This window comes from Carassius carassius, chromosome 3 (genome assembly GCF_963082965.1).
Source record: "Carassius carassius chromosome 3, fCarCar2.1, whole genome shotgun sequence".
Lineage (NCBI taxonomy): Eukaryota > Metazoa > Chordata > Actinopteri > Cypriniformes > Cyprinidae > Carassius > Carassius carassius.
This window is the reverse complement of record NC_081757.1, coordinates 34,810,259-34,837,900: the sequence shown is the minus strand read 5'-3', so window position 1 is coordinate 34,837,900 and position 27,642 is coordinate 34,810,259. Positions and strand designations below refer to the sequence as shown.

The window sequence follows — 27,642 nt, the reverse complement described above, 5'->3', positions numbered from 1 at the left end:
GTGATTGTCAGAGGGGGGGAATGACTTGCTTAAGTCGATTATGGTAGAGCTCAGAAAAATAAAATAAAAAATGGTGTCGGAGAATACGGTTGGAGGCCAATTTTTTATACAAATGTAAGTTATATTTTCATTTCGACCGCTTTTGATTGCTTTTCCACCGAGAAATAAGTGTTGTAGTTGCTAAATATTTGCTTGGTTATCACCAAACTGCTCTCTATAGTTCAAATATCATTTCAAAAGGGTCATCTGAGCATACAGCCGCTTTCATAACGGCTCGGGCTGAAAATGAGCAGGCATTGACTGGCCATAAAAACAGTGCTGTATACGGGTGGAAGTAAGTTGTTGAATATAATTTTTCTTCTTAATTAAAAATTATTAAATGCCAATGTTAATGTTGCATTATTTGTAATCTAAATGCTTAAGCTTTTGCTGTATGAATTACCATTGTCATGGTGTAATGTACAGATGTGTAACTCTAAGCATATTATATAATATCTCCTTTGTGAGTTAACAATGAATGCTTTACAGGGATAGGTTATCTGCAGAGGAGGACAGAGTACACAGCTTTATTACATGAGTAAAAGTACAGATACCCCTTGCTAAATTTTACTTAAGTACAAGTAAAAGTACTACAGTCAGTTGTGTACTTAAGTGAAAGTACTGAAGTACTTGTTTTTAAAAGTACTCGAGTATCAAGAGTACAAGAGTACATTTTCTAAATATTGCATTACTACTGCCACAGTGCTTACATTTTAACGCATTCTCATCCCAAGGCGTCATATACTGACCCTCTTGACATTTCGTCAACATCCTACGCATATGGCACCCTCTAGCGTCAATATGAGACACAGATTATGGGTTAAGGTTAGGGTTAGGGTTAGGGTTAGACCGCTAGGAGGCGCCTTCTGGCCCATTTTTATCTGCTTTTAATATTGACGCTAGAGGGTGCCATGTGCGTAGGATGTTGACGAAATGTCAAAAGGGTCAGTACATGACGCCTTGGGATGAGAACGGTCTGTACATTTATGTACAGAAACGTACATGGAGTTATGAAAAATGTTAATGTTAATACCTTGGAGAATGTAAAAGGAATTGAAAGTAAAATCAAATCATTTTCATCTTTTTACTGTTTCTTTATTTAACATTTGGGCAATAGCACAATGGCAACGCTCTGACAAACCTCTGTTAGAGTTTTAATGGATTTTTTGCACCCACATTTGAACCTGACTGTGTTAAACACACCGCATACTCAAGAACATCAAAGCAAATGCTCAGCTTACATTAATGTGTAATATCAGAAAAGAAAATTCAGCTAACAATTGTGTGTACATGTGAGCAGGGTGCGATTTGCCAGGGGGGGTGCGTGGGATTTCCCCCTTTCTGGTCAATGTATCTCTGCCTCTGCTGAATTATTTTTATCCCCGGTGGGGATAAATTTATCTCCCCCTCAAAGTGATCAGTGCTATACACTAGTGGCGAGATGGATCACAAAACTTATCACGGATCCGTGTTTTGATTAAAGTCAATTTTATTTTAAAATGCGCTACTTAGGCTGGCTCTGATATAGCTGCCGCGCAGCCTCTCTGTATTCACCACTCTACAGACTTGCTCAATGTCCCGCCCACGGCGCTATCTGATTGGTTACACCTCACAAGTTTTAGACTATCAACACTTGCGAGACGGTTGAAGCCGGTCCGCTGGGCAGTGGAGATGCTAACTTGGCGACTTTGTCGCTCGTTTTAGCGCCTTTTTTTCCCAAAAAAGCGACTAGCGACAAATCTAGCGACTTTTTGGGCAATCATTATTAAGTCTCTGAGACTCTCTGGTGCTGCCGTACGAGCTCGAGGTCTCTCTTTCCCAGCACGAGCCTCTCTCTCTGCATCTGCGAGCGAGCGCAGAGAGCAGCAGCACTTTCAGTTAAAAAAAAGAAATATATTCTGTTGCTTCTAATTCTATTTTACAAGCAAGTATAGCCGACATCAGTCACAGCACAACCACTGACTTTATCGTATGTGTATTTGATTTAATTAGTGCAGATTAATGTTTGAGAGCTGGTTATGTAGTCTTAATGGACCGCGTTTCAGTCATTATAATATTCATTCCATTTTCTGACAACAGAAACATTAAACTATAGTAATAAAAACAGTTTTATTGAGAATTAAATTAAATGGCTAAATTAAATTGCAGTATGTGAGCATAGGGAGGCAATACAATACGACTCACTTACGTCATAAATATGCTAATTAGCACATTACGTCATCTAGTTCATGTTCTCATTATTTAGTTTTATGGATTAAAATGTTTCAAAACACCCCCCCCCCCCCCCCCCTGTTTATTTCACCAATCGCATCCTGCATGTGAGTTTCTATGTTTTTTCATCAATCAAATAAATAAAATTAAACCAGCAAAGAAGGCAATATAGCAATGTTCTGACACACTTCTGAACCTGACCTTATACACGCAGCATAGAAGAGAAAATAATAATGATTAAAGAAAATCAGCTTATCAGCTGTGTTTAGGTCAGCTTACAAAGAAAAAAAAAATTATTCTGCTCATTTGAGTGACAGTATTAAGCCCCTTCATCTCACATTGACATACAGGCAAAGGCAGAATAAAATACTTTCAGCTGAATTAACACCATTCTCACATACACAAACTTTGTGTGTGTGTGAGTGTGGGCATGTGTGTGTGTGTGTGTGTACGTACTGTCATACATACAGTGCTAGTGAGGCCAGCAGGGGGTGCTCACCCTGTGGTCTGTGTGGGTCCTAGCGCCCCAGTGTAGTGATGGGCACACTATACTGTCAACAAGCACCGTCCTTCGGATGAGACGTTAAACCGAGGTCCTGACTCTCTGTGGTCAGTACAAATCCCAGGATGTCTTTCGAAAAGAGTAGAGGTGTGACCTCGGAATCCTGGCTAAATTTGCCCATTGGCCTCCGACCATCATGGCCTCCTAACAATCCCCATGTCTACTGATTGGCTTCATCACTCTGTCTCCTCTCCACCAATAAGCTGGTATGTGGTGGGCGTTCTGGCGCAATATGGCTGCCGTCGCATCATCCAGGTGGATGCTGCACACTAGTGGTGGATGAGGAGATACCCCCTGTCTATGTAAAGCGCTTTGAGTGCCTAGAAAAGCGCTATATAAATGTAATGAATTATTATTATTATAATATTCATATACACTGGTACATATCGATATTTGATTCATTTTACAGCCCTATTGTAGATGTATTCATTCAAAAATAGCCAAATTCCATGACGTTTCTGCTGTATAGCCAGTTCCATTTGTGACTGGATTCCACGTATCCTCATGCTTTTTTTAAGTGGGTATTAGGATATCCTTGGCCTTTTCTAGTGGGTATACGGCGTATCACCTAGACTACACGTCTTAGCAGACCCGTTTTCATGCGAGTTTAGGTTCGACACTAGGCTAACGTTACATAGTTTTGCTTCAGGTAGAATGATAAGGCTAATTATATATGCATGCCACTTTCTGAAACAACCTTACACAGTTTTGATAACGTTATAATGAACACAATGTTAATGTAGCCTGGCTGTGATGAAATGCCGACTGCACACATACACATTAGTCTTGGGATTCCACAACTTCCCTTAATCATTCTCACAACTTATTGCTTTTAGCCATTTTGTTTATTAGGAAGGATGTAGAACTTCAATTCATAATTTGTTAGTTTATTGGAGGTACAGAAAACGACACAGCAACTCTTCGGCATGATTGTCCCGTTTATTTCAATTGGCGCCAAGGCAATGTTTTCCCCCACGGGCTAAATTCACATCACGTGATGGGTCGTTCCCGGGGGCGTTCCCAGACCAACTGTCTGTATCTGTAAAGTCTTTGGCGGGAAGCTGAATGTGATTGCTGATAGGCTGTCCCAATCAGTGGCGCCTGCACAATCCAATCACGTTTGAGAGGGAAACAACATACCGAGGGTTTCTGAGATTTTTTCTTTTTTCCTTTTTTTCCATCCACACGAAGTCACGTTTTTGTGAATACGCACAATTTTTTTATTGGATAGTCTATTTGTCCACACGGATCCGCCGTTTTGCCATTTCGTCTGGACGGCGAGTCCGTATATCTTCTGAAACGATGACGTCATCAGCCCACGTCTCGCCCCAATCAGACACCGCTACATTACATAACAGCAACAAAAACATGAACAAACACTGAACGATTGTCTTTTTTATTAAATAACATTAACAAAGATTAATAAATGTATTGTTCCATGTTCGTTTGTGTACCACGCGCAAGGTTTATGAGCATAGTCCATGTCTTCTTCTCCATTTTAAGTGTATCTCTGTGGCAGAATTACAGCGCCACATGCTGGTCTGGCATGTATACTACATCGTTTTGCAGTTTCGTGTGGACACGGGTATTTCTTGAGACGAGGAAAAAAAGATCGGATTGGGGTAAGCTCCGTCTCCTTGTGGACGGTGCCGAAGAAGTAACGGGTACTTACGGTTATGGATAGAAATGTAGCGGAGTAAAGAGTACAATATTTGCCTCTCAAATGTACTTGAGTAAAGTCATGAGTACTCCCCAAAAATGATACTCGAGTAAAGTACAGATCCCTCAAAATTGTACTTGAGTACTGTACTCAAGTAAATGTACTCCGTTACTGTCCGGCTCTGGTTATCAGTATGTTTTTAAAACCTTTAATCCCACTGAATTTTCTCAAGAAAAGTGCTTCAGACAATTAGACTGGAGGGGAAAGTAACACCACAATAAGCCCTAAAAAAGAAATATAAGGTATGTTTTATACATATTTTTGGTACATATTTTTACATGCATTCTACAGTTTATAAAAAATATATATTTTTCTGTAGGAGCTAAAAAACCCACCAATTGTTTCAGGGGTGGACAAGGGAGAGGATACAGCTGCATCATGGCCCTGGTTCACCCTAATGGATGAGGCTTTGGGTCAGAAGCATTCACTTACTCCTCCAGTACTGCTTGCCTCAATGTCCCATGCCTCTTCCACCTGTAGTAAGCAGGGCCTTCAGCTGCTTCTCCCTTGCCCCTCAATGAAGACCGAGAACCTGAACCAAGCAGACGAAGGGGTAAGAAGAGGAGCCTAATTGAAATGTTCAGAGAGAAAATGGCCAGAGAGGAAGCCAGGGAAGAAGCCAGACAAAAGGCTGCAGAAGAGAGGACCAACAGACAATTTACTTGAGACTCTTGTTAAGAAAAACTAAATTGTATATATTTTATGTATTCAAGTTATGTATTTAAGTTATGTTAAAATAAGTTTGTTTACTTGTATAAGTACTGCAGTGGATTTGTTTTGATATAAAAGAACAGTATGTTGAGAGAATTTGGGAATAAACATACTTAAGTTGACAGGTTCCAATCTCAATAGGTTTAATTGAATAATTTTCTTATTAATTAAATACTTATGTCAAGTCACCTTTATTTTGTAGAGGTCGTCTTTAAGTGACAACCTCATGTTAAAACTTATGCATAAAAACTTATGCATACTCATATGACATGAAGACACCAGTCATATCAGTAACTTTTATAAATACTGTTTTATTCTACATTGACCTGTGATGTTAGTATTAAATGTGTGGAACAAGAATATAGAACATACAAAGGCAATAACAAAAACAAATGAAACAATAACAAGGTCAGACATGTGAAATGAAAATAAAGGGTAATATCAATCTTGTTTGTATTTAAGTTGAATTGTATTGTACATGGTAATCAAGATCAACAACATGTTCCTGCAGGGCGGACAGTTGTGCAGCAGTGCGTTCACGCAGAGCACTTCCATTTGTAGTCTCCCCAGCCATGTCTTCTTCTTGCTCAGGTTGCTCTTCTTCTACTGCCATAAAGTCGCCATTGCCAATACAGATGTTATGCAGTATGGTACATGCCATCACAAAATCTGGGACAAATGATGTTTCAACCTCCAGGGTGTGGAAGAAGATGGCCCTCCACCTGGCCTTCATGATGCCAAATGCTCGCTCAATGACTGAGCGGGCTTTGGCATGATGAGCATTAAACCTGTAAAGCCCCCAAAGTGATAATATAAGAAACATGTAATGAAGCTTAATTTTATTTTTATCTTTTTCCAAACCTCTGTTGTGCCACTCCTCTTACAGGCTGCCTGAAGGGTGTCAACAGGGCAATGGGCCTCTCCAAACAGAGGTAGCCTCCATCACCCAGTAGGAAGTGTCCCGGTGGTGGATATGTCCCACTGCGATACAGGTTGCTGTGTCGGAGGACTCTGGAGTCGTGCGCAGAGCCAGGAAAGCCAACAAAGCACCCAGGCACCCATTGACCATTGAAAAGCTGTACTCCCTGCCAGCTGCCTGAAACCCTCACCCACCTCCATTTGTGCGTCCAAGGTGTTTGTGACACTTATTACAAGTGGTTTCAGACGTCTCATTGCCCCAGCCATTTGATGGACGAGTTGGTGAACAGTGGATGTGGGCATGTCAAATGCCCTGTACACCACATGGTAGGAGCTTCCACTGCCCAGCCAGAAAAGGAAGACCAGTAGTTCAATGGTTGGACCCCACCCATGAACCCGCTTCTGGTCCAGGAGCTGGAGAAGGGCTCTAATGGACGCACGACGCAGCCGGAAATCAGGCTGTATGTCACCCCCTTCAAAAAAGATATGTTGGAGTGGGACTGTTTGGTTGCGGATGGAATAAACTGGCGAGCTCTGTTGGGAATAGTTAATACAACTGAAAATCTGCTCATTTGGGAATGCTCATTTGAGGTATCGCTTGTCTGGTTGTTATCCTGTCCTGGAGGCTGAGCTTCCCTGGTCTTTTTCTGTTGCTGCCGAGCAGCAAGACATGTGCAGTGCCTGAGAGGCCTGGGGTGTTTAAGCTTGTGCTTGTTAAGCTTGTCCAGCAGTCTTGCTCTGCGCTGCCTTTACTGATCACTAGCCTACATTCTTCCTGGGCTGACTCAACGGCCATTTCCTCAGCTTGCCTGTCTTCAAATCTCATCCTTGCCCATCATTTGGACTGTTCACTCCCCTCCTCACCTTCTCTTGTCCTGTAAGCTTTTTTGTTAAACCCAGGATCACTCATTTCTCCATTTGAGTCCTCTCTCATAGAATCCTTAACAGACCCTACTGAAAATCAGAGAAAAAAAATAAACAAATTGTAGTTGTGGTAACAGAAGATCAGGTTGTTTAACTTTTGTCATTGTTGTTTTGTAGAGCTGCCAGAAATCTCTGAAAACTTTAGTGCAGAACACAAAAAAGTTCATAGATCTGGAAGAACTGCATGAATAATGCTTGCTATAATGTTAACAGCCAGTGGGTGGCACTTGATGGCACCATAAGGTTCACAGAGTTGGAGCTTAGGTCAAGCCCTAACCAATAGGTCCAGAGAGGAGGATCCCATTTTGGATCTGCAGCGACAGATGGATGGACAGAACTCTATATGCCTTTTATTTGTCTTACCTTTTCTTCTGCTGTGATGAGCTCTGACATGCCCCTCAATGTGACATCATCAGCTATACTTCTCAAAGATATATTTATCTTTAAGATAAACAGTATGAGAAAATTCATATAGATATAAATGATCAAGCTTTACTGTCTCAGATCCAGTTTACCCATATAAAAAAAAAAATCTGTATTTTGTTATTAAAACTTGTTGCCTAATAATTCATAATTCAATAATACATTATGTAACCTTTTCTTTAATTAAAACACATGCATAACAATAAAAGAAAAGGCCAAAAAGTGTTGGTTCAAATTTGTTTTTAATTGTTTAAAATAATCACATTTCAGTAGCTACTTAGTTTTTACGTATGGGTGGGTAAAAATTAAACTAATGTGAAGTGTGATGAAGAAAAAATAAATAAAACAGGTAGGTAGACAAAATATAAATAAATCAACTTGCTCTCTGTGTGTGTGTGTGTGTGTGTGTGTGTATATATATATATATATATATATATATATATATATATATATATATATATATATATGTATACACATACATTTAGTGTGCTGTGTACAAACAAAGGTACTGTATTATATATCTATTATATTGGTCAGTCTGACCTCCATTGGTAAATACATGTTGGGAAAGAAATATTAGTTCATTAAAAAGTGGAAACAAACAATATGTTTAACGCAATTATAACATTTTATTTCAGAAACAATAATAACATATCAGCTGCCACTGAAAAAAGTTATGCATTTTGACAAAACAGTACTGTTTTTTTGTTTGTTTTTTGGTGTGTTACCCTTTCTTTTCTTTTCTTTTCTTTTCTTTTCTTTTCTTTTCTTTTCTTTTCTTTGTTGCTAGGTCAAATAATTATCTTGAGTGTGCTAGATTTTTACTGTTTTTATTATAGATTTTATTTTGCACTACTCTTTCTTTATTTTTAATATTTTATGTATAACTGTTCTACTTCATATGTACCATAAGCTATTTGTTTACATTTAGCCATCATAATTAAGAATCTATCACACTTTAAACTATGCACATTAATTAAATGGATAGTTCACCCAAAAATGAAAATGCTGTCCCTAGGTGGGACTTGCAGTAATCAGGTTATAAAACATTTGATATTTTTTGTCTGACTTATTTAATTAAAGGGATAGTTCACCCAAAAAAATACAAATGATGTCATTAATTACTCACCCTCATGTCATTCCAAACCTGTACGACAATCGTTCATTTTTAGAACACAAATATTTTTGACATTCCGAGATCTCTCTGACCCTCCCATACACAGCAAGGATCTTTACACGATCAAGGCTAAGAAATGTAGCAAGGAGATCGTTAAAATGATGTGACATCACAAAGAAAACGTTTTTTTTTTTTTGCACAAAGAAAGAATTTGTGTTCTGAAGATGAATGAAGGTCTTACAGGTAATGAATGTCATGATAGTGAGTAATTAATCACAGATTTTTTGGGGCGGGTGAACTACTCTTTTAAGTAAATAAGTCACTACAGTGTTTCTTCTACAGTGCATAGTGACCTAACAACAGTACTACCACAGGTACCACACTGCTATATAGCTGTTGCCTTACATTCTATTGCTTCTTTTAAATAGTTTTTCTATGTATACATGTCCTATAAAGACGTAATTGTGCTACATATCACTGCTGCTCACTGCACAGCAGGAATACTGTATTGTACATACAATAAATTTAAATGGCATTGCAAAGTGTTTTTAAAATGGTGTGCCAAGTTGTTCATATTTAAAAATACATCTTGAGTCTTTCAGAAAGAATTAATTGCAGACAAATGATTATTGAAATACATGATTTAGCATTACTTTTCAGAATATATATTAAAATGGTAAGCAAGTTTAAAGAATGGGGCAATGCTGTCCACAAAACATGTATAGAATCTCCAGTGCATCAGGTTCTGCAGAGTGTCTTGTGACTTCTACACTTTGTCCTTTGGCTGGCTGAGTAATTACAGGAGATGTAGTTTCTATCACAGGATGCACCTTATTAGCTGATTTTTTGATGTCCATTGGTGTGAAGCTGTGTTTCTCAGTCCAACATTTTGGAGGCTCTGTTAAAGGAGTCACTTTGTTTTCTGTTTTCCTTTTTGGAGTGTCAGTTTTTTGGTCATTTGGCTGTATCTCAGAATCACTGGCATCTGGAAGGTGAAAATAGGTGATTGTCCTCCCTGGGCACTCTTCTTCTTGTTCTGTGAAAGAAGGATCCTTGTCAGGCATCACAGAAGAATGGCCAAATAATGAATATGGAATATTCTCTTTTCCAGAATCCTGCTCTGACTCAGCCAACACATCCTTGTCTTCTATTTTCTTGGATGTGTCTTCATTCTCCGAACAAGATTTCAGACTCATTTGATTTTCCCTAAGTAACCAGCGACCCTTATCAATTAAGACTGCATCCTTGGGTCCCACCCTGGCATTCAGAGTGACACAGTTCATTGGCTCATTTAAACTATCTACTGAGCTTGTGGCATTAAAATATGACAAATCTGTAATGGCATCTGTGTGAACTTCATGGAGGGAGGGCAGACTTGAGGCATTTGTACCTCTAAGACCTTCTCTCTTCTCGATTTTGTCGGTTGAAGGATTTCTCTTCTCATCAGAACTACATCCTTTAGAGCCTTTTCCATAAAGCTGCTCAATAGTTCTTTTTACATAACCCTTTGCAATGGACAACCTGCATGTGTTTTTCTCTTCTCTTGACAACTCTGACGATGTTAATAATTGGTATTCTTTTCTGTGAGAAGATTCAAGTTGGTAATTTGACAGTTCAGAACTTGGACTGCTTAGCTGTGCCTGTCCATGCCGCATGTCTGTATTGCTCTTGGCAAGAAACATGTCTCTGATGGATTTCACTCTGTTGGTCTGAATGTGTTCCTCTGAATCTTTTGCCAAATCACTGTTTTTGGAATCATAACTGAATGCTAATGATGATGAGACTGAATCCATTGATCCACTTTCTGTGGTTTTGACAATATTTGATGCCTCTTGATTAGTTACACTGATGTGATTCAAGAGCCTTTTGCCAGTTGTCTGTTCTGTATTATATTTTCTCTTACTCACAGATTTTTCCTGGTCTTGTAGACTACTGATAGGCTTTGCTATATCAGTTGCTCTTGCCTTCTTAAAATCATTCTCATTTTCTTTATACTCAGTGATTTCTTCAGGAATCTCCACACAGTTCTCCTGATAGATGGAGTAGCATTCTGGTGCTTCTAGGATAACATGTTCCTCCTCAGAATAAATCATACTTTCCATACAGAAGTCTTGGTGTGTTATTGAATGTTGTATTTCATCCACTTCTATATTTGATTCAATATGATTATGAGGGATATCTTGCACCTCAGATAATACAAAACCCTTCTCTGTTATTTTTGTTTTATTGTATAACTGATCTTGATTTTGCATGGCCTGAAACTCATTTTGCCAATGTCCTGATATTGTCTCCTTTGAACATATCTGTTCTGCTCCATCACTTGGCTCAGGACTTTTCACATTAAGATTATTTTCTTTACTGAAATACTTATCTTTAGGAAATGTCTCATCACTATATTTTACATTCTCATCAAGTTTGTTGACCTTTTCATTTCTGATAATTGGTGGTTCTGATAATTTCGACCCTTCCTCTTCAACTGAGTCTCTGTCTTTTTCTACTTTATTTACCACTTTTCTTAGCACTTCGTTTTTTAATACTGTCTTAAGAGATTCAGAATTCTCCCATTTAGAACTATTTTCTTTGCATATACCTCTTCCCTCAGTAATTTCATTTTGACTTTCTACTCTACTCATCTCTTCTACTTTTTCCTGATGTCTCGTAAACGTTTCTTCTTCTTGTATCTTGTGTTCTACGTTCTCCAACTCTCTGTACATTTCAGTCTCAAAGCTAGATTCACCAAGTAACATATCTTTGCAGATATCAGAATCAGGTATGACATCCCCTTTAATTTTTTTCTCTGTGTTGTAAAAGTTGTCATTTCTCAAATCCTGTTGGTATCTATCTTCATTCACAATATCCTTTTCAGGTCTTTCCAGTAAGTCTACCACGAAAACCTGTGAATTGTCGCTATCTTTAAGGTGTGCAGTTATAGCTCTATCAATAACTGAATTAACATACTTGTTCACACAATCTTCCAGCACAAAATCTGATAAACTATCAATTTTCTCTTTAGAGTGGAGCTCTGAAAATCCATTCATTTTCATTGATTGGATTGATTCACTAACTTTGTCAGTGTCTTCTATCTGACTGCATTTCATGATGCTCTCATCTGAATAGTTAAGGGCTGCCAGCTCCTCTCTGACTCTCTCTGGAACACCTAACTGTTCAGTCAGCATTTGGATAGCATGTTCTTCCTCCTCTGAACTTGAACTTTGATTGGCTTCACTCAAAGTGGTCTCTGGTGTGGCATTGCTACACCTTGCTTTATTGATCAGTACTTGGAAGTCCTTCCAGCTCTGTAACAGCTGATTAGATGCTGAGTTGTGAAGGTTGGATAGACTTATCCTAAGTTGCTCTGCATCTTCTATTGCTGCCAATTCGTTTAGAGATTGCATCATGTGCATAGCCTCAGAACAGCTTAGACTGGCATCAGCCTGACCACATGCATTTAAATGGCTTAAGCCATCCTTTAAAGTCATAACACAAAGAAAGGCAAGAAGCACCCTAGAGGAAGTTCCAAATGTAGATTCCACATATGAAGAAAAATCTGCCACACATATAGAAATTTTTGAGCATAACCATTTGTGTTGTGTGATCTCACGAAGTGACTCAATGCAATAACAAAGCTGATCAAGTACGGGCTTCATATCTGGCCTAACAGCCATTTTTACATTGTAGAATTTTTGTGCTTGCAAATCTATCAGTTCTATTGAAGGCTTTGTATGGATACCAAGCGGTCTCCTCAAAGTATTTTCTGTGTTATATGAGTCAGTCTTACTTATTGGCTCAGATGTCTGTTGATTTTCCCTTGTTTTTGTTAAGTGATCACTATTTATCTGTTCAGGCTTTTTTGTCTTTGGTGAATATACACAAATCTCTTTCTCTTCAAAAACTTCATTTGTTAATGCTTGTACTGAATTACAAGATTGATAATTGAACAGGGATGCTTTAACCATTGTGTTATTTTTGGGTATAGTTTCTAAAGAGGGCTGGTAAAGCAGTGGTGGTTTTACCTTTGTACTTCTCTGTAACCAGAGTTCAACATATTCTGATGTGTGCCGACTCAGCGTGCCTTTGATGAGTGTTGCTTTTTGAATTTTTGTCTTCGGCAAAGTGTAACTACCTGCTTGCACTTGGATGTTGTTTTGATCTTTTTCAACCAAAAAAGAGCTTAGGTCATCTGTTTTCAGTTGAACATACTCTAACTGCTCTGTTTTGGGTTTTAGAGGCACATTTCCATTTCCATTATTATTTCTCCTTTTTAGTAGTTTTTGAGCTGCTTTTGTTGTGGAATTCTTGTTTAGTTTAACATCTCCTTTCTGGCTTGATATATCAAGTCTTTTTTTCTTTTTTTCTTTCAGAATGTCAGCTTTATTAGGCCTTGGTCTTCTTTTTGGAATAGCACACTTAAGCAAATGATTCTTCTTTACTACTACTCTAACTGCCTTCCTCTTTGTGGTAGTACCAATAGTAAGAACTTGTTTAGATACTAAGACTTTTGAGGATGTGGTAACTGGTGTCACTGCCATCTTGACATCATATTCATGGTGTGAACTGCCAAAGAATTGCAAATGATGTTGCGTTTTGTCTGAGAAGTTCTCTTGACAAGTCTGCTTTTCATTAATATGTAAAGGTGCCTCATACATCTTTTTCTGATTGTCCTGAAACTGAAGATTCTCTGAACATTTGTAGTTGCTCAATTGTAGCCGTGTCGTTGTATGAATTTCAGAGGCCAAGGTACATCGAGGCTTGGGTACAGGTTGGTAACACTGCTGTACCATACAGTATTCCTGCTTCACATCTCCACTGTCCAGTTCTTCAGTGTCAGAGTATGAATGGTTCTTGTGAAATTCTGTATCACTTACTGTCTTGATGCTCTCAATGGATTCTTGTTTGTGTTGTACCTTGTGCAACCCTGGAAAGTGGGAAAGCGGTGAGGGTAGTCGCTCTAACTCCATGCTTGCAGCAGCTCCACTTATCTCAGTATCTTCATTTACCTTATAGCCATCCTTAGGGCAGAAATGGTTGCTGTCATTAGGGTCAATCTCGCTGACCTCTATAGTAGGAGTATCACTTTGAGGGGGTAAGTTATCAGGTAAATTAGCATCCAGGTCAGGACAGGAAATAGTGGCTGCTTTAAATTGATTGTACACACTGGATCGACTGACTGTGGTTGTCCAATGAATTGTTTCCTCTTCTTTAATAGTAAGGCGTACTTTCATTTCTACTGTCATACTTCCATCTTGATTGACTCTGAAAGCTTTCTCAATGTCATCATCAGAAGGCATATGTATGTCATCCACTTTCTCACCATCCCGACTGGTAATGACTTCTGTTTCAGCAACTGACTCAAGATGCTGTCCAGGCTCTACTTCCACAGAGCAGTTTGGATTGCTTTGAAAATCATACATACTTCCTGACATAGTGTTTTGAATTTGATTCACAAAGTAGTGTTCAGAGGATGGGGAGAAGGGACAGGATTTGGTGCTGCTGGACTTATTTTTTCCTTTAGAATGTTGGTGATACAGGTATGTGGATAAAATAGGATTTCACAGTGTGGTGATAGATGCAGATGTTTTTAAGACCAGGAGGTGTTTGGTCAAGTCAGGACAGCAGAAAAGCATTGCAAGTGAGAAAAATAAAGAGCATACAAAAGCAGATTAGAGAGAGCATGTATGATATAATCCATACTGAAGGATGTAGGCTACTGTGGGTATTACAGTAGATATGAATGTCTCAGCACTTGCTTAAAGCTAGTCTCAGTAATAGATTATCCTGACATGTACATTAGTGTATCTATAAAGCATTTATAAATTGGAATCTATCAAGAATTTTTAACAAATGTCTTACATTTGCAAACAATTATTGAATTTATATTACTTTGTCCTCATTTTTATAGTAGTTGAGCTCAGTATTTGAATAAAAGTGAAATGAATAAACTTACTGGCTATTGGATGTCGCCGTTTCAGTCTTTTAACTGGCAGCCACATTGGTGGAGATGACTTCTGAATATCATAGTTTCTTTTTTTGAAAGGTTCCCGGCCAGCAGCCACCAATACCCCAGAGCATAATATCAGTGCAGGAAGCCCATCCACCTATGATATCATGAAAAACATCTTTATAGTGTATCAACAAACTATCTATTCAACAAAGCAGGGATTAATTATTAGTATTGTCAGTAGTCATCCTAGATTATATTGCAATTCATTTCAATTAATCAATTTTCTATGATAATGCATTTCTGTTAGTGCTATGTCTAAAATGCCTGTTAAAGTTCATTTTAATGCTTCCTTTTAGCTTCTCCTGCTAGGCTACTTTGTTTCCAAATTCCAGCAGAGTATTGCTTTAAAGGAACACTCTAATATTTTTGAAAACAGGCTCTTTTACTAACTCCCCTTGAGTTAAACAGTTGAGTTTTACCATTTTCGAATCCATTCAGCCGATCTCTTGTAGCACTTTTAGCGTAGCTTAGCATAGATCATTGAATCTGATCAGACCGTTAGCTCAAAAAGGACCAAAGAGTTTCAATATTTTTCCTATTTAAAACTTTACTCTTCTGTAGTTATATATTGTAAGACAGACAGAAAATTAAACGTTTCTGTTTTCTAGGCTGATGTAGCTAGGAACTAGACTCTTATTCCAGTGTAATAATCAAGGAACTTTGCTGCAGTAACATGGGTGCAGCAGGCACAATGACATTATGCAGCTCCTGAAAATAATCCCAGCTAGTTTGGTGTTGGTCTTTGTTTCCAATGCATCTATCCATTGTGGTCAGCTGTGCCATTTAATTGTAAATTGTATATATATTAGGGGTGTAACGGTTCACAAAATTCACGGTTCGGTTCGATACAATACACTGGTGTCACGGTTCGGTTCGGTACGGTTCGGTTCGTTTTAGATACAGCAAAAAGAAAAAATTAGCAGATAAATTTCCTTGATTTTTATAAAAAAAAATGTGTTTATTAAAACTAACAAAGTATGTTTTTTTTTTTTACATTGAACAATGATGGAGCTATTCTTTACCCATCTTCTATGGTGTTTTCTTAGCAGCATACTGTATAAAACAAAAACAGCTCCTTATAAAAAAAAATTAAAATGTTATATTAGTTATGAACAAATACAAAGATGTAACTTTTTATATGGAACTCTATAACTCTTTATATTGAGTGTGTTTTTACTCAATTGGTTCTCTATAGGGCTTATGTTTTTTGGAACAAAGCAGGAATTACGGTCTGTCTGAAATGAACTCGTGAAGGAATATTGTAACGGGGCTCAATTACATTAAGCATGTTCTTAAAACCTACGTTTTCCACTACAGCACAGTTACTCATTGCGCGGCTGGCGAGCCGCATGCAGCTTGTCAAGCTGTAACTGGCGGCTCGCATAGTACCTGTAGCTTATAGTATCACACTGCCACTTGCCTTCAGAGCATGTGAGGCGGGAGCGAGCGGGGAGCGCGAGCGGACGGATCTTGGACAGAGCGCAGAGCGGCAATTTCAAAAGGACGGTGGACGGAGCGTCGCATTTCCCGCTCCAATTTCGCTCTGCTCACACCACGAGTCTGAAGCATGCTCATTCACGCCTGACCCTGAATCCATTAGTCTTGCACAGTCATCAACAGTAGACTATTTTCAAGCAAAACTCGGCTCAATAATGGAGTTCAAAAAGTAAAATGAGAATTCATACAGGTGTAGCCTATATCAGTCAAAAATGTGCCATGAAGAAGAAATAACATATAGGCCTAGCCTCGCACTGGACTATAAGTCGCATTTATTTAGAAATGTATAAAAAAAAAATAATAATAAAAAAAATCTTATGGACGGGACAGTTCTCCGTTACGGACGTGAGCGCTCTGACAGCGGCACTAAGACTGCTTTAAAACTTTCACTGAGACCTCAAACAGAAAGCACAAAGCCTGTCTTTAAATTTGATTTCGTTTTGTATTAATTGTATCTTAATTTTAATCAAGGTTTCATCAACCAATTGTCTGGATTTAATAAGAAGTAAATAGAAAATAGATAACCACGATACGAAGGAGCCGGTGTGAACCTGGAGTATATATTAAATAAACAGTTGATTGCAAACTTGCAATTTTTTTTGCTCCTTTTCTTGTCTTCTCCCTTATTCCATCTTTTGCACTCAGTATTATTAATATTTTTTTTGTATTGGTCACTTACATTATTACCATATTTCTGTTTTCTATTTTGAATATGTATACATTGTTTTTTGATATTTATTTGCTATAAGGTTGTGCAAGGTGGCATCTGCAAACTTTTAACATGTAAGTAGTTACTGTAACAGAAATTTTTGTGAGTGTAACAAGAGCATAAGGTATGTAAGGTTGACAATGCAAAATTTATTACCATGTAAAAATATTAAATAAACTGTCTGTAAAGATATTAGGGATGTAACGATTACCGGTTTGACAATATATTATATATAAAATTACCCACCTTAAGAATTACCATTTCATATTTTAATTATCATTAAAACCGTAGGCTATTAGATTACCACGATTTGAACAACTCATGATAAATAAATACTGTCCAGCATAAAGCTTAGTTTGCAGTAACAGTTTCATGTGTGCAGAGCATGCAGAGTATTCAGAGTAGTTTTGTTTTGAGTGAAAACAGGGCGAAAATGCTGGGAGGTTTTAAAAGAGTGCTAAGGGAATTATACAAATGAATATATCAATTAATTAATTTTATGAATGTACCTCTGAAGGTTCTGACTATCTTCAGGAACGATGCAGTAACATTTTATTTTCATCTTAGCTCCATGTAATACCTAAAGGAACTGTTCTTAATTGCAGTACTGCTTTGTCCACGGAGTTTACAGAAACAGCTGTGATATAGCTTTTCCATAAGCGGCACCTGCTGTCAGTTAGTGGATTTACAGAGACTTATATTTACATTAGCCGTGTTTACACTCTCGAGCTTAAACCGGGCATGCTAGTGCGTGCCAGGGCCAGTCGCGTTTCCACTGTCACTTCCGGGGCTTGATCGTGCCTCGTCAGGGCTTCCTCGGGGCCAACGGCCAGGGTTTTTGGCCCGAAGAAAACCTTGGGCCAAAGCAGGCCAGCTGGGGCTAGAGGAGGGGTTATGAATAAAGGAGGAGTTTCTCCGCATATGGATATTGTCAGCCGGGATCATTTCAGAAGGCTAACAGCTATAACATCAGTATTTATACTCTACTCTTCACCACAGTGGTAACACTACAAAACCAACATAACATAAAACTATGTAAATCCTTACATAACACAACTTTTAAGTACCATCTTATGTCTCTCTATGTTGATCTTATGTAAAAATACACAAAATAACACTTAATTTCTACATTTATTTTCCTTGTTGTCTGATGCAAAGCATGCTGGGAACTAGAAAACTCAATCATATTAAGTTCACCTTACTACAGCAACATTTTGAGTTTACAAAACTTATTTCAATTAAGTCCAATGAACTCTCATTATTATTTGAGTGACAGTAACTCATTTAATTTAATTAATTTCACTGTTCGGTTTTACAGTGCAATTTCCCGTGTTCTCCAGCTGATACTTCATAGTTCCAAAAAAGGATGGGGGGGGGGGGGATGGTTACGTCCGGTTTTTGATCTGTGTCACCTGAATTACTCAGTCATGTGAGTGACTCTCAGGTCTGATCAGGTCTGAAGACAAGATAGATCTAAAACATGCATATTTCCATGTCTCCATCATTCCCCAACACAGGACGTTCCTGAGGTTTGCTTGTGCTCTGGCTTCACTGCGACTCCAGGGCATCTGCATACTAAATTCTATTGAAGATTGGTTGATTCTAGCTCAATCGGAGCAGAAGGTGGCTAGACATTGAGTCATTTTGAGACATTTAACGTCAAATAATCTAAATGAAGCCTTTTAAAAGACAATTATTCGCTGTGGTACATGTTTGTGACATGCGCCAGAAAGATGCTCAAGGAGCCTGAGATGTGCTAAAGCAGCTTATTCTGTTTTTCTCTTTATTTGTCAAAGGCATGACATTTTGTAGTTATTTTGAACATAACGTTACACAAATAAAAAAAAAAAATTACCATACGACTATAAATTACAGAGTATTAAGTTATTTCCCCTCAATGGGGGAAAAATCCAAGTGAACATCAGTCAGTACTCAATACTAATTGAAAAAACATATTTAGACTGCTTTAAATACGACTGCTGCTTACTTATTGTGCACTTCGTTACTGGCCTGCACTTGACTGTTGTCGCACCTGTCTGCTTATTGAGTCTATTTAGCCTATTGTAATTTATTAGAACTGTGTGAACTAGGATGGCTACATTATGTTTTTTTATTTTATTTTATTTTATTTATTTTTTTGATGTGGGTGCATATCCTATGTAAAATAATCCTATGCATCTCGAGGTATATATTCCAAGCATTCTGAAGGTATACTGAGGGTTTGGTGAGAAACAAAACGAAATGTCAAGTTATATTATATTTATATTATTTCCATTTTGTCTTGGTGTTTAAAATATGTATTTAGAAACGAATTCATTAATAAATTTTTTAATTAAAGAAACAAACTTACTGGGTGAGCAGGGTAGGCTATAACAGCCATCATACCGTGCCATGCCATGCAGCTGATGCAAAGAATAGAATTTATATCTAAACAGAAGAAAGCCCTGTCTAGACTCTGCCCTGGTATGAGTTGTGTCCAGCTATTTATTAATCTGATTGTTTGATTAATAAATTATGAAATGTAGTTTCAATAAATGTGGTATTATTCTGCGTGATACTGCAGAAGAACTGATGATGACCTGGTTTGATCGTCGGCTAACCAATCAGCAGAAAGTGGTGTTTAATTCCTGTCCACGTGTAGAAATGGAATATTCAATCTGTTTATTCATTTTTCTACCCCTGAATGAAAAACGAACATTTAAGCTGAATTCCTAAAAACTTAAACAGGAGCCGTTTTCGAATTGTTCTACTTTCAATATAAAAATTTTCAAAAATAATGATCGAATGATACATGGGTTCTTTCCTAAAGCGTTCGACAAGTGTTAAATATGAAACCCTACCAAAAGATATATGAACGATATATGAACAGAAAATGTGTAGTGTATTTTGTCTAAAATATTAACATTTACATGGAATTTGTGGCATACAATGTCTATAGGTCTTGTCCATATGTACAAAGTTTTGAGAATGTTTAACTTATGTGGACAACAAATAGACATGTAAGTCATAATATGTCATACAAGACAACAATTGCTAACACTATAACTTATTCAGTTTGACCAATTTCCCAAATCATTCATTAATTTCGCAAAACAGGCATATTTCTTAACATTTTAAAACTATTAACACATTCCACCTGTTTTCACACACATTACAATATATTTTGCAGGACTTTGACTTTGTTTCTAACCTTAGGGTTCAAGGGTTATGATCCAAAACACAAATATCCTTGTAAAAGCGCTGACTGCTTTTGGACAGATATTTGTCTGCATGCATTAGTTTTGGTGCATGATGGCATCATCCTGCCAGATTTGAGGTCTAAGTGATTAACGGTCTCTGACTTTAACTTTGACAATGAGCCTATATAAAAACTGTTTGAGGTATCAAAAATCTTTTATTAGATTTTTGCCAGTATCTGTTCTAAGTGCTTGGGTTTTTGACCTAAATCAAAATGGCTGACTACTGAAAACCATTTGTTAATTGGACCCAAGTAAAAGACAAAGGTGAGATTCGTGGCCATCATGCAAAATTTACAAAAGTTGTATGAATATTTGTAAAATTTGTTATATATTGTATTTTGTTGCTGGCCTACAACTTCAAAGGTTGCTTCAGCACAGGGTGCCAAAGACAAAAAAAGTTTTGTAATGATATGTCAATGTGTTCGTAAAGTAGAATACTTACTATCAAATTAAAAATCACACAAGAAAACTACTATGCCACACGCAAAACTAAAGTCAAAAGATACTGTTTGGTCAATCTGTTCACAAGCTATAAGTAAAAATGGCACATTTTCATATCTCTTGAGCAGTAAGTGGTGCTGTGACAAAATTGATAGGGTGCATTCATTGTTGGATGACAATGACACACAAAAAGTTTAATTTCAATTAATCATTTTGGCATCATGCAGTCAATTTTATTAAACATTAATTACTTGTATATCAACACAAAATCCATAATGTCTTCATGACATTGTCTGAAGATGGTCTCAATCAGATTTGGTGAAAAAAAGGCCAATGCTCTTAAGAGTTCAGTTGTTCTCAGTCTGACTCAATGAATCTATCAAGACCAGATTTACTACAATAGGGAAAATTAATGAAAAGATATTAGCAATATTTGCCCCAAATTATTTTGAATACCTTTAATGGATTTACTGGAGTCCAATCACCAAAGCCACAGGTACCCAAAATATGCAATAAAACTGCCATATATCTTTCCATATTTTTTTCCCCAAGAGATATAGCCTCAGAATCTTTTTGGCATCATGCCAGTAAATTGGTTGATATTGATGTTAAAGGGTTAGTTCACCCAAAAAAATCAAAAGTCAATCTTTCGTTCATTATCTGGCTCGGCTCAGTGTTCATCTTCAGTTCTCTCTTCACAGCAGTTCAGTCAGTGTACTGTTTGAGTGCATCCATTACTCCGGGATATTGGTTTGTTTGAACTCAGAGGGAGTGTCAGCCACATTAAAAAAGTTAACAGCTTAAGTCATTTGTGGATTAATGCGTTTTGGAGACGCGAACTGTTTAAAACGATTCAGTTCAATTTGGTTCAAGATCTGGTTACATTAAATGATTCATTCGCGAACCGGATATCACAAACTGCTGTGTTTTGAACTCTCTCACAACAGACATGGAAGAGAAGACAATGATGAATAAAGTCGTAGTTTTTGCTATTTTTGGAGCAAAATGTATTTTTGATGCTTCAAAAATTCAAATTGAATCTCTGATGTCACATGGACTACTTTGATGATGTTTTTCTTACCTTTCTGGACATGGACAGTATACCGTGCACACAGTTTCAATGGAGGTACTGAGAGCTCTCGGACTAGATCTAAAATATCTTAAACTGTGTTCTGAAGATGAACGGAGGTCTCACGGGTTTGGAATGACATGAGGGTGAGTTATTAATGACATAATTTTGATTTTTGGGTGAACTAATCCTTAAAGGTTAGGGTTTATTCATATTATTTATTAATGAATGAATAAAAAAGGTTTTGGATATCAACATGAAATCTATGCATTTTTGCTGACATGGTCTGAAGATTCTCTTATAATTTGTTGAAAGTCAGACTAAATGTCTAGAACGAGTAGGTTTTCATAGTAGGCTTTCAAGAACATTTGTATTACAATAGACACAATTAATCAAAAAATATAAAATTTTTCAACTGGAGGTTGAGTGCCTTCAGTAAATGATACCTAAGACACACAATAAGTGTTGTAATGATAATAGAGGTTGCACCGACTAATTGACTAGTCGACTTCAATGCACTACCATGACGCTTTAAGCTTGACGTTGACTAGTTGCCAGTCCTATAGAGGGCGCAACAGGATAATAAATGTTTGAAGGACTTCCACATTTACGCACCGTTTCCAAACATTTAAAATGACAAATAAATGTATACTCCGAAAGGTCCACACAACGTGTGGTGGTTATATTACTGGATGCTCGAAATTGAATGGGAGAATGCACATTCTAAACAGCTTATGGTACAGGTAAGTTAATTGCTGTTCTAATCTAATGCGCTGCTGCACTGTAGGGCACACACATAGGCTACAGACATTAGCTTGTATGTCTGTGCAGATCATTCGCAGTCAGAATCATTCAGCGCAGAAATGTACTGTCAACGCTGTTCTGTGTTTTCTCAATAAAATAGCTTAAAAACTGAAAAGTTCAGGCATATATTTGTTAATAACTAAATCCCACAGCGTCACTACTATTAGAGAGAGCCATGTAGAAATAATTCACACACAGAATCGCTCTCACAAATGCATTCATATAAATGTAATCTTTACTGTGCTACTATATCTGTATCTGATTTAGAACGAGCAGAAATCTGCGAGAAATAAAATGACCCAAAGGCAAAAGAACTGATAAAAATGAGCTGTTATAGGAGCAATAGCCATGTACACAGCGCTGTGTCATATGCAGTGTTGGGAAGGTTACTTTGGAAATGTAATAGGTTACAGATTACAAGTTACCCTGTTTAAAATGTAATAGTAGTGTAACTTTTTCAATTACTTTATTAAAGTAATGTAACTAATTACTTTTGAGTACTTTTTGATTACTTTTCTAAATTTGTGAAAATTAAAGAATAATAAATAAAAGTATATACATCAACTTAAATACAGTTATCTAATAAGCATGTGACGTATTCTGTGTAATAAACTCCTGAAACATTGGTGTTTTTTTCTTGAAACTGCTGTCTCTGTATATGATGATAGTTTCTCAAAATAAGTAAAATGCACATGAAGTGACACAGAGCAGTTCTAGAAATTATGTTTATGTGCTCGTGTACTCCTATATTGAGATGGCAGAGGTTGAAAACACTGCGAGCTTCAGTAGACCTATGTGTAGTAAATGAAACCATGTCTTTGCCATTAATTTACAGGAGGGGCGGACTGGGAAAAAAAATCAGACTGGAAAAATCAAACTCATACAAACAAATTCATGGAAAAAACTATTTTTTGTATGGACCTGACATAAAAAAGGTTTAAATCTTTAATTTGGGGACATGCAAAATAATTAAAAGTTCTCTCCTGAACTGCACCTTCACTTCCATTTTTCTCTTCAGTCTCTTTATTTTGCCCTGTTATGCATCTCTCTCATGACTTTAATACTCAAGATTGAACAAAACTATACTTTACAATACAATACTCTACAATACTACAATATCTTTATAGAAAAATCCTAATACTGTACACGAGTCATGTTTTTCCCTTACAAAAAATTACCATGCTTTTATTAGCCTATATAAAAGTAAAATAACCTTGTTTTGTTTTTGTTTTTTTGCAAATGGATTTGTATATATTTTTAAATAAATACATTTGTAAAATAATTTTTCATTTTTGGTTACCACAGTTAAACAATAGTAACCATTTCTCTGGATTTATAGTTAAATATTAAAATGTTAATTTTCGTAAGGGTTGTGGTGTTGTCTGTCGTAGCTCCCCCTAAACCTATAAAAAAATCGGAAATTTTTTTCAGCTAAATTCCTACTGTAACATTACAACAGATAATAATTATGTCCTTTATATAGTATTTTGAGTGATGACTGATGAGCAACGTGCTGCTGATTGATTAAAAAAAACAAAGACAAAAAAAGCATCTTTACAGATGAAACTGACCTGAAACCCTGAACAGTAGTTCTGCTTCTCTGCTCCAGCTGTGCGCTTCCACACTCCACTCTATTCTCTCTCTCTATTCTCTCTCTCTATTCTCTCTCTCTCTCTCTCTCTCTCTCTCTCTCTCTCTCTCTCGCATTGATTACTCTGAGTCTGATCCCAACCGTTTGGCGGAGGCGCGGAGAGCGCGCGAGTCATGACTAACAATTCATGACTTATTAGAGATTTAATTATCAAATGGCGGATTCGCAAATGATCGCTTTAGTATACAATAATGATATTAAATAGTGGGGCAAAATCGGCTGCCAGGCCACCGGGAATTGTCCCGGTTCTCCCGGTGTCCAGTCCGCGCCTGATTTACACAGACACGCAGAATGTGCAAGTCATATATTGCATTTTTGGGGCTTTATATTCACAGACACTAGTCCATGTCATGTTTTGATTCAAGTGTACTGACCTACTTTTGATTTAGTCATCCAAAATGTGGCATATTCCGTCCGCGTTAGGCATTCCGTTTTTATGACTGGATTCTATGAACCAGACTGTATTTCCGCATCCCGGAAATTATTAGGGCGGTATGTCTCAGAATAGTCAGTGCAATTTGGGAAAGAAATCAGTTAAATCTGTATGTGGATGTGTGTAAATATTCAAATGTAATCCCCTTTGTAATCGTTAAAAATTTCATAAGTAACTGTAATTTAATTACTCATTTTTTCGTAGTAACTGTAACTAAATACAGTTACAATAATTTTGTAATTAAATTACGTAACGCCGTTACATGTAACTAGTTACTCCCCAACACTGGTCATATGGCATAGCTGTGCACAAGGGGTTTTTCACAGCTCCAGACTTATTTGTTCATTAATGACGTCATCAGCGACTAATCGACTTTGACTCGACTTTCATCACATAAAAGTCGAATTTAAAAAATCAGAAGTCGTTCAACCCCTAAATGATAACCCAATGTGTTCTGAAAAATACATATATAGACATATAGAGATAAATATAGAGACTATGTGGAGATAATAGCATCACATCTACTTTGCCGTGCTCATCACCAAATTGGTTTGCATATTATTTGAGAACAGTTTGGATAATAAACTTGAATTTTAATTAAACTTGATAATTCAGCAAAACTTTGGTGCTTGGACCTTAATTATGCTTAACACAACAGTTAATGGTAACATTATTAATAACATGTTTTTGGTGGTCTAAATGACATCTCTCTAATTCCCATCTCTATGTCCTATCCCAGACTGCAATGCAGTATAATAGGATGAAATAGTAAAGAGGCTTAGGGCCACTGGGCAGCATGTCTTCCTCAATCTGTAAATGCTATTTATACTTACTCAGACCAGTGTGTTAGCTTGCTTATACGATAGACACAACTGACACGGTCACAAATCTAATCTCTAAAAAATACTTTGAAAATATGGTAATGGAACATTTCCTTTTGGTTCTGTTGTTTCTTGCTTGATGTGAAGTTGACATGTCAAAACAAGTAATGTGTCTTTGTAGTTTGGCGTTTCATCCTGTTGTACATTAAACTGTAAATTGTGGTAAAGTGAATATGTACTGTATACAGTTGAATGAATTGAAATTCATAATTGATTAACTTTGCACAGTTAGCAATTAACTGACTTTATCTGAAAAACAAATTTTACTGTTTACTATTGTTTACTATTGTCTTTATTTTTGAGCTGTTTTAAAGCAGAATTGAATTATGTTTGTATCACTGAAAAATAATTTTCCTATTTACCATTGTAAAACTCTTTTAAAACAATCCATGCTCTATATAAATAAAGCTGACTTGAATTGACTAAAGTACATGGAGAAAAGGTGTGTTTGTGTGTGTCATTAAGAGGCTTAAGCAGAATAATTAAATTAAAAATCAAATATTGTACCTGAAAATGAATGTGATTTTGGGACAAAATTCTTACCCTTCTTCCATCAGGTGAATGTAACCTGAGCACCGGGAAGTGCATAACCTCTGACATGTGATCTAACAGTGCTTCAAATGAGTATGCTTTTCTTCTCTGCAGTATCAGGGTGTGCTTCACTTCTGTCTCTCCATTACGAAACAGTACTAGCCGCTTTGGTGTGTGCAACAAGATGGCATGCTCATTCAGTCTTGCACTGCAGGTTCCATGTTGAGCAGAGCTATGTGTATACCAAGCCAAGCACCGGGCACTAACAGGACGAGCGTGATACCAGGGAGGCAGTTTCCGGCGTGCTTGTTCCAGGTCAATGGGTTTGACAGTTCGACGATCAGAGCAAATGTAGGAGTGACCATGATGTAACTGATCAAGAGACTGAACGGCCGTATGACCACGAGGAGTTGTAATAGTGCGCACTCCAAATGGCAGTGGCACACGCTTAGATAGGCTATCCAGGAGAGCCTCAAAAGTTTTAAAGGTGCGGCTGTTGATAATCACAGGAAGACCGCTGAACTGAGAATCACCACTTTTATAAAAGCACACACGTTTGGAGGCAGTTGGCTCAGTGATGTGTAGTGGCCGTGATGTCATCTGAGTGTGACCACTAGTGGTAGACTGAGCCTGTGGAATAGCCTTCCGCACTACTGGAGCTTCACTCATGATTGCAATTTACCTGCATCGTACATGAAAGGCAGACATGATGAGGGTGAAGGAAATAACTCAAACAACTCAATTTAATAAATAGATATAATGTGACTGATTATGGCCAACAGAAAATATTAACAAACCATATCAATCTGCACATCGCAGAGACTTCAAAATCATGCTTTCAACCAAAAACACACTCAAGTGCACCCATTCCAATTTTTAATATAATCAATATATCTGAAAACACCAGCTTTAACATCAGAATTTTAATAATTTAATTTAGTTTATTATTTATTAATAATAAACATAATTTTCTCTATGCTGGAGGAAAATGCCTCTTTAATTTTATAAATGATTAAAACAAACACATACTGATTGACCACTAGTCTAAATATATGAGAGGCAGTAGGTTACAGACTGCACATCACTGTTGATAGCAGATGTTGTTTCCTGTTTAACAGGCCTGGATTTAACAATCACTAGAACTGCTCCAATCAAATTGTCATTCAGCCACTTAATTTAGTTTAACACCACTATATTATTATATACTATATTATTACTATATTAATAAATATCTTTTTTCAGACAACAAGCTTTAAATTGTAAAGAATGTCTCAAAGTGTTTTAAGAGATTATATAACAATCTTTCTTTAATTAGTTTCAATAATCATTATAAGGATTGAACCTTATTAACACACTTAATTTTATCTTTTTGACAGTCAGAAGGGCTATTATGAACTGCATTATATTCCATCATAAGGTTAACATAAAGAAATGTTTATATATATATATATATATATATATATATATATATATATATATATATATATTATGTACAGCATTACCTTCCATCATAAGGTGGCAATAAATACATTTCATTTTTTCATACACAAGAGAATAATTATTTTCATTCATTTTCTAAAAACGAATGTCCCTTCGTGATCTAAGTATGGCTTCATACAAAGAAGATTTGTTTGATGACAACTACAGACAATTTAAGCAAACCCATTACAAAACTCAAAAACAACTTTAAATAACAAACTCCATGTACAGTCATAAAGTCTGAAAAATACTCACTGTGTTCCTCATTTTGAGCAGGGTTTA

The 27,642-nt window shown here is 36.9% G+C and overlaps 1 protein-coding gene across 1 annotated transcript; it reads right to left on the bottom strand.

Moving 5' to 3' along the window:
• Positions 1-8,117: 8,117 nt before the first annotated feature.
• LOC132125122 (oxygen-regulated protein 1-like) lies at positions 8,118-26,662 on the bottom strand. The gene is made up of 3 exons (XM_059536362.1): positions 25,894-26,662; positions 14,570-14,720; positions 8,118-14,131 (listed from the first exon to the last, which is right to left on the bottom strand). Exons 1-3 carry the CDS (start codon positions 26,548-26,550, stop codon positions 9,312-9,314), a joined length of 5,628 nt encoding a protein of 1,875 aa, XP_059392345.1. The 5' UTR covers positions 26,551-26,662; the 3' UTR covers positions 8,118-9,311.
• Between the last annotated feature and the right edge of the window lie 980 nt (positions 26,663-27,642).

Coding starts and splice junctions, on each gene's coding strand:
- LOC132125122 (XM_059536362.1), bottom strand. CDS start 26,550: ATGAGTGAAGCTCCAGTAGTGCGGAAGGCTATTCCACAGGCTCAGTCT. Junction 14,721..25,893: donor ATTCACCTGATGGAAGAAGG/GTAAGAATTTTG, acceptor ATGATATCATAG/GTGGATGGGCTTCCTGCACT. Junction 14,132..14,569: donor ACGGCGACATCCAATAGCCA/GTAAGTTTATTC, acceptor AACATTCTAAAG/GAAAAAATAAGTCCAGCAGC.